Source organism: Hyaena hyaena, unplaced genomic scaffold (genome assembly GCF_003009895.1).
Source record: "Hyaena hyaena isolate Hyena2069 unplaced genomic scaffold, ASM300989v1 scaffold_51, whole genome shotgun sequence".
In the NCBI taxonomy this organism is placed as follows: domain Eukaryota; kingdom Metazoa; phylum Chordata; class Mammalia; order Carnivora; family Hyaenidae; genus Hyaena; species Hyaena hyaena.
This window is the reverse complement of record NW_024080683.1, coordinates 3,583,328-3,598,542: the sequence shown is the minus strand read 5'-3', so window position 1 is coordinate 3,598,542 and position 15,215 is coordinate 3,583,328. Positions and strand designations below refer to the sequence as shown.

At 46.3% G+C, this 15,215-nt stretch overlaps 1 protein-coding gene across 1 annotated transcript in view; it reads right to left on the bottom strand.

Moving 5' to 3' along the window:
* SLC1A1 (solute carrier family 1 member 1) overlaps positions 1–15,215 on the bottom strand; it is an 88,204-nt gene that overhangs the window by 32,739 nt on the left and 40,250 nt on the right. The window contains exon 2 of the mRNA XM_039230870.1: positions 14,212–14,352. Within this exon, the coding sequence (XP_039086801.1) occupies positions 14,212–14,352 (141 nt within the window). The remainder of the gene's footprint in view (positions 1–14,211; positions 14,353–15,215) is intronic.

Below are 15,215 nucleotides of genomic sequence, written 5' to 3'. Positions count from 1 at the left end.
GGGGCTCGAACCCACGAACCGTGAGATCATGACCTAAGCGAAAGTCTGACGCTTAACCGACTAAGCCGCCCAGGCGCCCCTAAGCGTCTGACTCTTGATTTAGGCTCAGGTCATGATCTCATGGTTTGTGGATTTGAGCCCCGCGTCAGGCTCTGTGCTGACAGCGTAGAGCCTGCTTGGGATTCTCTCACTCCCTCTCTCTCTGCCCCTCCCTTGCTCAGACTTTCTTTCTTTCTCTCAAAATAAATAAATAAAACTTAAAAAAAAAAAAAAGAAATTTGTATTTGATGCTTTCCCTGTGACAGAAAGAATTGCATCTTTTTACAGGTAGTCCCCCTGCTTACAGAGCAAGCCCATTTCAGAGATCTGCCCTGTGGCAGTGATTGGGACTCGGCAGGTAGTCTTAGAAGCCACTTGGCAATTTGGTTCGGTTCCCAGGGAGACCAAGAATGCTTTTTCATACATGACACACCTTCATGTGAGAACGTATCTAGTACCTTGTTTCTCTGCCTATCTTTCCTCCTCATCATTGTGCGTGCTTCCTGCCCCTCCCCCAACCTTTTAGACACCTTTCCCCATGACGTTGTAATACTTTGGAAGACTGTACGTGTTTAGGTACTAAATGTATACATGTGCTTTTTGCACAAAAAGAGTACGTTTCTCCCTCTTATCCCAAAGAGCCAGGCTTTGCTGCCTTGGGAGTGCTTCTGCTCCTGTTGACGACAGGTGGTCTGGCTCAAGGGAGGTCACAGAATGGCACCTTACTCCAGATGTTAGACTCTGGACACAGCATCGCTCCCCCGGCACGCCAGCCTCATTTCAAGTGCTCCCTGGCCACGTGTAGCTCGTGGCTACCGCAATGGACGGCACAAACAGAGAACGTTTCTACCGCTGCAGAGGTTCTGGGAGGCAGCGCTGGTCTAGAATTTTGTGGCACATGCATAAGAGCCAGCATGACACAGTGGTTAAGAATACGGTCCCATCACTTACTGGGGGACAGGTCAAATGGCATGTGCACTTTCATCCCAAACAGGTGGGAGATCACTGTATCCTGGGGCTTCACTCTCAAAAGCCACCTTGATCCCTTTCAGGCCATGCCTCATGCCTGGTGAAGCCTGGCTACCTCTCTCTGTGGCCCATTCCCAGATCCTGTCTCTTCTGGGAGCGGCCACCTGTCTTCTGGGAACTGATGGGTGAGAGGGGACTGCACACGAACACATCACAAGGCAGGTGTGATGGGGTCTGTACGGAAACCAGAGGTAAGGGTTTAAAAATCTTTATAGTAATTGCATGGTGATTTTATGATTATGGAATATAAGCACAAAAAGTAGGGCTAGCATTTTGTTTTTTATATCTTTCCCTCATAACTCATCTTTAGCATACCTACAAAGCTTTGTAGCATAACCTACAAAGGTTACTGATCTGTGACAGACTGGAAATTTAAAAAAAAAAATGGATCCCTCCCATCTATTTAAGAAACTGGATGCTTTACATGAGAAGATGCTCAACATCATTCATCATCAGGGAAATATAAATCAAAACCACACTGAGATACCACCTCACACCTGTCAGAATGGCTAACATTAACAACTCAGGCAACAACAGACGTTGGTGAGGATTCAGAGAAAGAAGATCTCTTTGGCACTGCTGGTGGGAATGCAAACTGGGGCAGCCGCTCTGGAAAAGAGTATGGAGGTTCCTCAAAAAGTTAAAAGTAGAACTCCACTACGACCCAGCAATTGCACTCCTAGGTATTTATACAAAGGATACAAAAATGCTGATTCGAAGGGGCACATGCACCCCAATGTTTTTCAAGAGGCCAAATGTCCATCAACGGATGAATGGACAAAGATGTGGTGTAAATACACAATGGAATATTACTCGGCAATCAAAAAGAATGAAATCTTGCCATTTGCAGCTATGTGGATGGAACTAGAGTGTAGTATGCTAAGCAAAATTAATTAGAGAAAGACAAATATCATATGACTTCACTCGTATCTGGAACTTAAGATACAAAACAGATGAACTTAAGGGAAGGGAAGGAAAAATAAGATAAAAACAGAGAGGGACGCAAAGCCTAAGAGACTCTTAAATACAGTGAACTGAGGGCTGCTGGAGGGAGGTGGGTGGGGGGATGGGCTAAATGGGTGATGGGCACTGAGGAGGCCACTTGCTGGGATGAGCACTGGGTGTTATTATGTAAGTGATAGATAACTAAATGCCACTGCTGAAATCATTATTACACTATGTATTAAGTAAATTGGATTAAAAAAAAAAAAGACACTGGATGCTTTGCAAAGTGCCGGCGCAGAGGATGGGCACGTGGGGTTCTGCAGGAGACAAAGTTGTCCCCAGGCTGAGGTGACGTGGCAGATAACCACATCTGATCTGGGCAGAAAAAGATGAGCAGGATTCAGACAAAGATTCTTTGCTTGACTATACTTTAGTTGGGCCCCGGAACCTTCTCCTAGGCCCGCCTGTGTACTTCTTGCGAAATCCAGGTTTAGCAAGAACTTTGCTAAGTTAGTTTTACCAGAACCGCCACCCTCTACATCTGATCAGTTTCTCTATCTTCCACTGTCTCCCAGGTGACATCTGGGGACCCTGGCCTGTCTCAGGGGCACCTGGGTGGCTCAGTCAGTTGAGCGTCTGGCTTTGGTTCAGGTCGTGATCTCACAGTCTGTGAGTTTGACCACCACTGACAGCTTAGAGCCCCGAGCCTGCTTCAGATTCTGTGTTTCCCTCTCTCTCTGCTCCTCCCCCACGCAAGCTCTCTCTCTCAAAAATGAATAAATGTTAAAAAAAAAAATTAAAAAAAGGATCCTGTTGGTTCAGTTTGGCCGGAACCCTCTAGTACCCCTGATGTTCCCTCTTAGTGATTTTCCACCCACGGACCCCCCATCCTGCTCCTTGGCGATCGATTCCCACTTGCGATGCCGTATTCAGAGTGGAGCCCCATCTCTCCCCGCCCACTGCAAAACCCCTCCGCGTGGTGCCCACACCCGCCGTGACGGTCCTGAATAGAGTCTGCCTTACCACCTTTCACAAGCGGTAACCTGCTAAACATTGATTGAGTTTTGAATTTTTAACACTGCATTTTTATTTCCTTAACAAGTCCCGTTTCCAGTGAGCCCACGCTGGTCTTTTCAAACAAGGGACTGTTTGGAGGCTGGGCTGTGGCCTAGAAACAGGGATACTATCCATGGTTGTCCTTGGAAGTCAGGGGGACCTGCTAGCTCTTCATTTTAAGAAAGCACACTTGCTTTTTACCTTGGGAGGAGGCTCTGATGAGCTGGGGATCCTGGCTTCTGGCCAGAGCTGTAATAATCTTTTAGAACCTTTTATAGAAACACTACAAAGGAAGCAGTCGCAGTGGGCTAAACAATAGCACGTTTTAAAAATAAACACCCAAGGGCAAAAGCCTCCTGCGCGAGCTCACTGATGAAGCTACCACCCACTGGGGAACAAAGTTTTCCTGACAGTCTCTCTCCACCTTGTCATTAAGGTGTCAAAATGAACTCCAATACTGGAAGGTGCTTTTGGTCTGGCATTTGTGGGCACTTCACAATCGGGAATGGAGACAAGACCCAGCGAACTCACTGCTGCATGGGAGTTAAACCCTTTCATGCAGAGGACTCCTGTCCCTCCATCATGAGCATGAACAAGCACGGGCTCAAATCCCAGCCTTCTCTGCCCAGACTTCTGTTTCTCCATCTATAAAAATGCAGGTTTTCGATGCCTCTACCTCCAGCAGGGTAACTGGGAGCAGCACGTGGAGAACCTCACCTTGCACAGCTGCTGTGAAGACTAGAGAGAGTGTGGACAACACACCTGGGACACCGCCCACAACTCAGTTTGCACTCGGCAGACAGCCTCCATTATTACTAAATGACAGGGTCGATACGAGGGGTGGGGCTGATCAAATGCAAGGCCCTCAGCCAGAGGTAGCTTTCATTCCCTCACTTTTCTCCAGAATCCTTCTGTATTCCTTCATCGCACGGGTGCTAAAGAGATCCTTTAAAAGCACCCACCAGGCCATTTCACACTCCGGTATAGCGTCCAAGGACACATGATAACCTGGAAAATCTTTACCCTGCCTGAAGAGACCCTGTCCCCAGAGAGCCCACCTGCCCAGCCCAGGCTGTGCTACCTTCCTGCTTAGTAGTCCTCCAGACCTCCTCAAGAGCAGACCGAGCTCCCTCCCACTTTCTGTGGGCCCCCCCTCTGCCTGACTGCCTTCCCCTACTCCTCACTTGTCTACTTTCAAGTCTTTTCCTCGGGATCCTTCCCTGAGTTATCAGGCCCCTGTGTTTTCCTCATCTGACACCCTGCTCATATCACATTTCACAATTCTTGTCACTGGGCTCATTATTTATATACCATCTTTTGCACTAGACTAGAGCGAGCTCTGTGGAGGGCAGGAGACCCAGATAACCGCGTGTCCATCAATGTGTCGCCAGTGCCCAGCACGTAGGAGCTCAATAAACATGTGCTGGTTGAATGCGTAACCTCGCTACGACTGGGTGCCCGCCCCAGACCCCTCTCTCAGGCTCTGGTCCCTGCACAGCGCAATGTCCCAGAAGGGAACTCGAGACTCTGCACCAGTCCCAGGTGCCCGTGTGTCCTGTGTGGTCTTGGAACAGTCTTGGAACTGCCTTTATCTCTGAAAATGGAAATAAGGTCCCACCTACCTTACAATTTCTTTGGGTTGCTACAGGGATTAAATGCACAAGTTCATTCCCCGGGGTAAACAAGGCTGGCTAGGATCTGGCTTTGTCATTCCAGGGCACAGGGACATCTCTGCAGCCTGGATTAATACTCCTGGGACGTGCCAGCGGGAGAGAAGAGGCAGAGAGGGGCATACAAAATAAATTTCTGTGCACGCCTTGCCCATGACATCTATTTTCCTTAGAGGCATCAATACAAAGAACTCCCTGAAAATAGGTTATATCACCACCCTAGACTATTCTGTGAAGTTAACATGATAAACTGGCCTTCGGTCAGAACCAACGAAAGGTCATATTTGCCGCCTCCGTCAGCAGGTCCACATCTGATGTTCAAAACGTGTGCCACGAAGCAGCAGGCTGGCCTCCGTCAGCCATCCAGGGGGCTGTTCTCAGCATCCTTCAGACCACAGACATTGGTGGTGTTTGTAGTTGGGACCAGTTTTTCCCACGAGCTTTTACAGGAGGGGATGGTTCAAGAAGAACATTGAATACACCTCAGAGGATCTGAGTGACTCAGCTGTTCTCTTCAAAGCCCAAACGAAGGCTTTGACATCTGGATGGCTAACAGCTCAGTGAGACTTCTGTTTTTGTTTTTAACCAGAACCTAATTATCATTGAGCTCTCTTTTGCTTCTCCCTATCCTATAAAACCTGGAGCTCAGGATTCTGGGTAGAAGACACTTACATGCTGGTGAACTTCATAATCTAGTGTCTTACAAAAGTAAATCTTCTTATAATGTTTTCCTTTCTAGAATGAAATCCACTGTGTGTGCTTTCATCTGTATGGCTCAATTCTAATGCCAGCTCTGCAGCTGCCAATGCCAATGCAGGGGCTTTCTAGAAACTTCTGACAGTATCAGGCACACCACGACAAAGTACTATGACTTCCCTGTTTTATAGCTGAGTGTCCAGGTTTCACAGCTAGCAAACGGCAGAGGCAGGATTCACATCGAGGTGGTCTGGCAGGTTTAACCACCAGGCTCTCCTGCCCCTCTATGACCCACACTGACAGGGTTCTTTGTTTGACCACACTGTCAGGCTCCTGAACCTTCTACGCCCATCTGTGTATTTTCCTGCAAAATCTAGTTTTAGTGAGAACCCTGCTAAGTCGCTTTAACCAGAACCCTCAGGATCTGATCACTCTGCACACCTAATCAGGCTCCCCAGCCCCGTCCCCCCCAACCCCCCTAGGTGAGGTCTGGTCACCCTGGCCTGCCTTCAGCAAGAATCCTACTAGGTTGGCTTAGCCAGAATCCCCTTACCCTTGAAACTGCCTCTTCGTAAATTTCCGTCCCCTGATCACCCAACCCTGCTCCTTGGCTATCAATTCTCACTTGCTGATGCTGGATTCACTTGGAGTTGAGCCCCATCTCTCTCCCCCACTGCGAAGTCACACCACACAGAGGTCCCCACGCCTATCAGGATGGTCCTGAATAAAGTCTGCCTTAGTACCCTTAACAAGCATCACTGAATTTCTTTTTCTTTAATAATACTTCCCCATCTGATGCTTGATCAGGGTGTTCCTCTGCAGAGAACGGCACAGGTGGCTGTCACTGCTAGATAGACCCCTGATGAAGGCACGTGCTCACCTTTCCCTCTCCACTCCTCTTCCTCAGGTGGCCAGCATTCTGCTCACAGCCTCGCTATCCCCACGACGTCCATGCAGGCTGCTGTTTTCTTCCGCTGGAGTCCCTGCCCTCTTCATCTGACCCTTGTCTTTTCTTCATAAGTCCACCCCAGGTCCTCATCCCCCTGAAGCTCTTACCACAGCACATTATAATGTACTCGCTCTTTCTCGCTGGAATAGGACCTATCTTTATCATATGTGTGTAGCACAGAGCCTGGGACACTGAAGATGGAATGAATGAATGAATGAATGAATGAGTGGTATCCCAGGTCCATGCATTCAACACATAGAAGGCTTCTTAGAATCCCAGATGGTTTTTCACTCCTTTTCTTAAGAAACAAAATCAGGTTAACTTCTAGTTGAGTGGAGCTGTGAGCCAGTGAAGAGTGGAGACGCAGGAATAAAGCTCATTTATGGTTGATTCTCTGGCGCTGATATCTCAGAATTAGATTGATGCAAGGCATACTCTCCCCTTGCCACGTTTCATTTTATTACCGCGGCAAATGGCACGCTCGCCGTGGGAACTCCATTTCTTACGCGTTGGGTGCCCCTTTCTTCTTTGCAGAAAAGGCATTACGGACATCAAATTAATATAGTAAGTCCTCTGGCTTCAATAGCTGTGTTCTAACTCAACATGAATTTCCTGATGATCTTAGGAAAATGCTTCATTCATGCGTACAAAGCTGCTTCCTTCATCCTATTTTTCAGTTCCCCAATAAGGCTTGGGAAGGTTGAAAAGAAGCACTTAAATGCAGGCAGAACCCAGTGGTTAGAGATGTTGCAAATGAGGCAAGAAGCGCATCCGTGGTCTGTATGGTGTGGGCCACTGCCCTGCCTTCCCAGCATGGAACTGTAAGTTTAGAGGCCACCTTGAAATGGCAATTTTCTCCAGATGAAAGTGTGCAAGAAACTACCAACGTTTCCAGAAGAGCACACAGACTCCTCCCACCCCCAAGAGCGAAAGGGGACATTAACCACTCTCAGCTCCCCAACAGCAAGCCGCACGACCAAGTGACACATGCATCTTCCGCTCTTCCACCTTCTTGGCCACGCGGGGCCTCATGGACCTGACCAGCAGAAGTCCTGTGGTCCGTGACCGGGTGAATGGCAGGGACCTCACCCTGTCACAGGTGGTTTTCTGTTCATCTGTTTTCATGTAGTTGGGGTTAACAAATGTTGAATTTAATCAAACTCTGTTTCGGGGGGTGGGGGGAGGGGCATATGGCATGGTTCTTTCTGCCAGAGGATGTGGGATCGTACCCAGGTTCACAGCTGCTTATGAGTAAATGAATACCTCGCTTAAAAAAAAAAAAAAAAAAAGGACTTCCCCAGCCTACTCGATCCAATGTGTCCTCTCCTGCAAAGCCTGAATTTCAAAAACAGGTGTCTCTGGGGTGCCTGGGTGGCTCAGTGGATTGAGCATCCGACTTCGGCTCAGGTCATGATCTACAGCTCGTGAGTTTGAGCCCCTCGTTGGGCTCTATGCTGCCAGCTCAGAGCCTGGAGCCTGTTTCAGATTCTGTGTCTTGTGCTTTCTCTCTCTGGCCTTTGCCTGCTCGTGTTCTGTCCCTCTCTCTCAAAAATGAATAAACGTTAAAAATAATTTTTTTTTTTTAAATAGTTGTCTCCAAAAACCTTGACCAACTTCACTTACCCTGCCCCCCCCTCCATGCCTCAGTGCCTCTTCAGGGCATTTACACTCACGGCTTCATAGAAGTAGGATTTGCTCGCTGTGCCGGTTTATTTTGCCACAAAGGTTCTACCTCAACTACACTGCATCTTGAGAATTAGAATGTAGCCTTATCCTTCATCTTGGCCAGCTGCTGGCTAGCCTCCTGTTACTGCAAATAAATGCTTTTTTGGCACACAGCCACGCCCATCACTTACATATTGTTTATGGCTGCTTTTTTGTGACAGCTGCTTGGGAAGCTGGACAGAGAGCATGTGGCTTGAAAAGCTTAAAATATTCACTATCTGGCCCTTTACAAAAACAAAAAACAAAAACAAACAACTGTGCAGATCCCTACTTGCTACATATTTTACATCTGACTGCTCTTTAATAAATATTGTTTTATCTAAGCCTCTATTAGCGTTATTTTTTCTTGGTTATGAAGTAGTGGAAAACTTCAGGCCTTAGAGTTGAGATCAAGCCCTAAAAATTTGGAACTCCTGATGTACAGGGGCTGGAGTGATAACCATTTAAAGTCTGAAACAAGTTTTTTTTTTTTTTCTTAAATCATTAAAGGGTGGAGTCTTACATTTATCCTTGAAGAAGCTTCCCACAAATGTAAATCTAATACCCAAGCAGTGCTCTTGTCAAAGGGGGAAAGTTCATCGATAAACATAATGCAAGAATCCTCTACCAAAGTCTCATATTTGGTACATGATTTGTCCAGGAGGTGAACTCAGTGCTCTGACCCAGGGACCAAGTGGTTTGGGATGGAGGGAAAGGAGAGAGTTTTCTTGGCTTGGTATAAATTCGCGATGTACTGGACTGCAAACCCACAGTACAAACCAAGTATGGTGTGGGTGCTTTTGAGGAGCCAACATGCGGAGGGAATCCGGATAAGGTGCCACAGGAACGGGCAGGAGTAAGCACTTGCTCTCAGGACAAACTGCACAGGAGCCGGCATGGACTCAATGCAGCCCAACCTGGACAGAGTCCCACGTGCTGCAGTTGGGGGGGTAAGCCCCAACCCCGCAGGTACGAACGGTATCCATTCTGGTGTGGGTCTCCTGATGGGGCCCACAAGGCAAACCGTCCCTATGCACCTGCAGAGAGGGTTTCCTCTGAAGTGGATTTTCCTCGTCGGTAAATATCCAGGAGGAGGTCTGCTCCCAGGATGAGGCAGGAAGACCTGTGTGATGGTGACATTTTTCCTTCTCAAAACCTAGCGTCAGGTGGTGGCGAGACCCCCTTGGGGGCACCAACACTGTTGGTGTTTCACCTGCTTTTATTCCGTAAACTTTCATAAAGCTTTGACCCAAGGAACAGCCTGTGAAGAACTAAGTTCTCATGCCTGTCACAGGAGAGAGGGACAAAGGGGGAGCTCCTCAGGGTCGGAGGCATGGTCGCAGGCACAGGAGACACCAGGGAGGCAGCTGTGCCCGGGGGAGCACTTCTGGCCCAGGTGGTGGCGGCCAAGAGGCTCGATGGAAAAGATGGGGGCCTCACCCTGAGCATAGCTAAGGCACCATCTTGGAGCGATGCTTTGGAACCTCTGGGAGCCGGCTGAGCGGCCGTTCCCTTTCCTGTGCTGGCCATCGGAGGCCCCGGTCATCATCATCATCTGTGTATTAAAGAAAACGTGCTCCGGGGGCGCCTGGGTGGCTTAGTCGGTTAAGCGTCCGACTTTCGCTTAGGTCATGATCTCGCGGTTCGTGGGTTCGAGCCCCGCATCGGGCTCTGTGCTGACTGCCAGCTCAGAGCCTGGAGCCTGTTTCAGTCTGTGACTCCCTCCTCTCTCTGACCCTCCCCTGCTCACGTGGTCTCTCTCTCTCTCCTAGAAATGAAAAAAAAAAAAAAAGAAAAAGAAAAAAAAGAAAACGTGCTCTGGATTTAAACTCACTGGTTGGTGAGACCTGGACCAGGGCTTTCCACAGCCACAATTCTCAGGAGTGTCCATAAGTCATTTCTCTTGCTAATTCCCCGGTGGTCTGATACCAGCACAGCTCAGAAACCTAACCGTTAACGGGGCCCAAACAGATACTCTGCACATCACAGGACGCATGTCCCTCAGGACATCAATTACAGGAAGGATTCCGTTAGTGTCTACACTGCCCGTCTCTAAAAATGCCCTGATGTTACATCCACTGTGCTTTTTTCTCTTTTTTTTTTTTCTGTTTTAACTAAATTCTGGACATTCTGTCATTCTATCCCTACATAATTCCATATGCATTGAAAAGGACATTTTCTTATGTAACTAAATGCCATTATCACCACTAAGAAAATTATCAACAATTTCTTGATACCATCTAAGCCTCTATGCAAATTTCCCTGATTAATGTGACACGTCACACTCATCATCACATGAAGGATGCCTCTGTTTAAAAAAACAGCTATGAAGTATTTTTATGTCAGCAGAGGCTTTGATGCCAGAGGGTTCCCCCGCTACTTATTAATTCATCAAGACAGTTTCCTTTATGCAGAAGCACAGATTACTAATCGTAGGTCTTAATTTTTTTCTACCTCTAATTTGTGTCCTTAGTGCATCCATTTAACTCTCCCCAGCATCCAACATGCATCTTTCTTTGTCCTAATAAGTGTATAAAATAAGCTACCGATCTGCTGGGTTTATAAAGGCTTTTGAAATGTGAAAACTGCTCTTCCTGTGTATTTCCACAGCCATCCTCCACTTTACCCTCCTGGCTCCGTGCTGGGCTGGGGAGGCTGAGGACCACTGCGGGGTCTCGGGCAAGGGCCACGCACCAGGGAAAAGGTGGAACAGAGCTACAGGGGGACACAGAGCACAACCTGTCTCACTCTGGGAGAAAGTGGGAAACGGGGAAAGGAGGAGAAGGGGAAGGAGAGAGAGAGAGAGGGAGGAAGAGAGAAAGAATATAAAACCAACCAAACAAAAATAACAAACAAAGGAGCGCCTGGGTAGCTCAGTTGGTTAAGCATCCGACTTCGGCTCAGGTCATGATCTCGTAGTACGCGAGTGTGAGCCCTGCGTCGGGCTCTGTGCTGACAGCTAGGAGCCTGGGGCCTGCTTCCGATTCTGTCTCCTCCTCTCTCTCTGCTCCTCCCCCACTCATTCTCTGTCTCTCAAACATAAAAAACAGACCATAAAAAATTAAAAAAAAAAACAAACCCATGTATTCACCTTGAAAATGTAAAGGAAGCGCAATGAGTCATGTTTTCTTACTATCCTGATCCAACTGCCTTTAACTATTTGGTTTTCATCCCGACTTTAAAAAATGCACATAAATTTTAATAAGATTTGGATCATATACAACATCCTATTGTGTAATTTATTTTCCTATTTTACACCATGTTAGAACATATCTACACGTCATTAAATGTTTCCAAGGTTTTTTTAATAGTTGTAGAGAATCATAACTTAGGTGTTTAACTTCCACTGAGACAGCTTATAATTCACCACCGTTATAGAAGTAATGCTACCATGGACATCCTTGTACCTAAATCTTTGAATGTATCTCTGATTATTTACGAGAAATTCTGAGAAGCAGAATTACAAAGTGGAGGGATCAGAACATGTCCCAAGCTGCCCCCCACCAAATCTGTTCCAAACTGAAAATGTATGAATGAGCCCGTTTTCCCACAACCGTGCCTGCACTAGTGATACTACTTTCCCCCTTTAATCTGACAATTTAGAACATGAACATGGGCTCACTGTTTCCATCCTGCTTTGCTCATGTCCCTTGAATCTTTCGCTCAGGGCAACAGAATGGGGTAGTGGTTCTGCACTCTGTTACTCACTTAACTGCCAGGGGTTTGGTAAAGGAAAATGTAGAAATATCCAGGGGGCATCTGGGTGGCTCAGTTAGGTGTCGGACTTTGGCTCAGGTCATGATCTCAAGGTTCCTGAGTTCAAGCCCTGAACTGGGCTCTGTGCTGACAGCTCAGAGCCTGGAGCTGCTTCAGATTCTGTGTCTCCCTCTGTCTCTGCCCCTTCCTGCCTGTGCTCTGTCTCTCAAAAATAAATAAACATTAAAATTTTTGTAAAAAACTTTCCAAACCTATGATATAGCTTCAAAAAGCAGCTGGGCTCTGTGGTGAGCGGAGTGCTGAGGGCTGCAAATTATTTTCCTAGATTATCTGTAAGGCTGAGCTCGCACACGGAACAGCCCAACTGCAAAAATATCACTAGTTGTTGGCTGCCAGAAGTGATACATATTTCAAACACCACATATTATACTAGTATATTCATACATGTATTTTTACCTCTTCTCCCAAACTTGGTTTAACGCATGAGTTTTAGATCTGCTGCCTAATTTGGATCAACTTTCCATACGTTCCTCCACAGACCCAAGTTTTAAGTGGTATCGATCATCAAGTGATTTATGTACCTCATGCCAAGTGCGTGCAAAGTATAGTATTCTATGTAAAACTGTGAACGTTTTCCTTGGGAGAGACTCTAAAGCTTTCATCATCTTTTCAAAGGAGCCTCAGAAGAGATTTAGAATCTTGATGCTGAGAAAATTCTAAGGGGCCATAAAGGCAACCCCTACTGGGCCAGCAGATAAATGAGTGCCATAGGCGAGGGGTCAGATGATGGGGTGGGGGGCTGTGGTATCCTCAAACGTATTAGCTTCAAACTACATAGAGTAGCTGTCTCTTAGCTCCAGATCACTCTTGGCCTGGGGAGGTGGGGGGACATGGATCCAGTGTTTTGTGATCTTAATTCTTTTCAGAGGAAGCCAGAAGTCCAGATGCCTACATGAAATCTTCCAAACTTCAGATGCTTACAATAACTTACAGTTGAACGGATAAACAACACGCGGTACAAAGCACTGGCCTGCTGATTTGGCCCTCAGGCTGCAGGGCCTAAAAGAAGCCAGGCATTTCAAAACATAATTAAATACATACATAAAAATAATTAAACACTCTTTTTAGGCTGGTAATAAGCCAAGGATACCCAGACCAGGAGATTCTAATCTGACTGGAGTTTGGCACTTGAAAAGTTCAAAAGCCAAACCTACAGCTCAGTACAGCAGATGCTGGCCCCCCGCCCCCCGCCCTAGACCAACATCCAATGTTCCACACAGATCAGCCCCAGGTCTTCGTAGCGGTGGTGGGGGAAAATGTTCTAGAAGACGATGCGTCAACATTCCTAACTACAGGATTACATCAAGCCTGGGTTTTTCAAGTGGACAACACTAGCAATGATCAGGCCACATTCTACCTATTGCCAGAGCAAAGGGAAGTACAAGAAACTATGGAATGCACTAGAAGCTTACTGCACTCAGACAAGGGACATTTCTGTAAGGCAAATTAATCTCCATCTCCACCAGGGCGCCTGCTCTGTAGACACACCTTGCAAGAGAACGGCCGCTCAGGGAGAAAGCCTTTTCAAAGCCAACTGTGTCATAAGTTCAGATTTGCTAGGCTTTTAAAATGCGGTGCAAACCCATAATGAAATGTTTCCTGCAGCACAGGGCTGTGAGTTTTCAAGGGCAGGTATGAGGAGGAGGGGAAGCACAGCGAGGAAGGTAGAAAGAAGCCGAGGGCAGGTGCCGAGGGCGGGTGGGGAACCAGACAAGTGAACCACTGAAAACAGCTTCCAAACTGACGCCCACATTTCGCCTGGGGACAATGGCTGACATTCTCAGTGGCCAAATATGGTGCCTGTTTTTGTTTTGTTTTTGTTTTATTCCTGTGTCCTGGGTAGAGTGTTATTTATAGTATGTTTAAAAATGGCACCTTGCGGGGCACCTGGGTGGCTTAGGTGGTGAAGCGTCTGACTTCGGCTCAGGTCAGGATCTCAAGGTTCATGGAGTTCGAGTGCCGCATTGGGCTCTGTGCTGACAGTGCAGAGCTCGCTTCAGATCCTCTGTCCGCCTCTCTCTCTGCCCCTCCCCTGCTCACCCTCTCTCTCAAAAATAATAAACATTAAAAAAAGAAAAGAAAAAAGAAAATGGCATCTTCCTCACAAGATATCACGTGGCTGGCCCAATGAAGCTGTGAGCTGTGGTGGACAGTGTCTGGGCAGAGCAGTGTCACTCTGTGAGTAATGCAGTATTTCCCCGCGAGCCAATACATACTTTCCAAGTAAGCAGAGTGTGTGTGTATGAGGCATCAAATGCATTTCAATTTTTTCCATAATTAGAAAAGAACAACTTAAGAGACAGCTCCTTAAATAATCACAGAGAACCATCAGCTTTCTCACGGTACCTGTAATCATGCTGGATATAATTAATGGCAGAATGACGAGCTTCAGCATCCTCATTAGAATTTCCCCAGGAAAAGCAAAGTAGAATTTCTCCAGACTAGACAGCTTGCTGTATTCTCGAACCAAGACTCCGATGGCAATCCCTAAGAGAAGCAAAGACAGGAGAAAAGAAAAGAGGAAGAGCAATGAGTTCTTTTGAACACATTTCTATGGAAAAATACCCCCAGAGACCCTCACATTTTAATGGCATGAAAAATAGTTTAGATGATCTTCCATGAGTCTGTAAATTTGAGACTTAAAAAACAAACCACATTTTAATGAATAAAAAGTATACATTTATTCATCAAGTCTATAAAAAATATTCCTCACTTGGAAGCTTTTGTTTTTTATCTCTTTTATCCTCCAATTATAGTTATTATAATAACAAAACATCCCAAATCCTGCTGGGCAGGAAAAGAAATTCATCATTTTATTCAACCCAATATGACTATTTTGTTTTTACACACTCCCCTTATTCTTGGTTTACCTTAGGTATTTTACATTTTATTTACTTGTCTGTTTTTTTAAAGTAATCTCTACTGCCAACCTGGGGCTCAAAGTCATGACCCTGAGATCAAGACTCACATGCTCTACTAACTCAGCCAGCCAGGCAGCCTAGGTGCCTTAGGTTTTATAGTTTCCATACCGGTGTTGATTTTATAGGTTACATACAGTGTTCATTTTATAGTTTACATACCAGTGTTCATTTTTCTCATTTTCTCATAAACTCATGGTAGTTTTTATGATACTCTTTGTGTATGCAACTTCTGTAATTTTATTAGCAGTATAATGTTCTCTTGGTTTGCTACATTCACACACTGTTGAACCACTGTGTTGTCTAAGGCTTTCTGTATCTTTTTTAGTTATTTCTAGATAACAATGTGTCCAAATTGGTCTCAAGAGGCTCCTGAATCTGTGCTGTGGACACTAAGGCTTATAATTATGTGAGTGTAGGAAAATGTTCAAA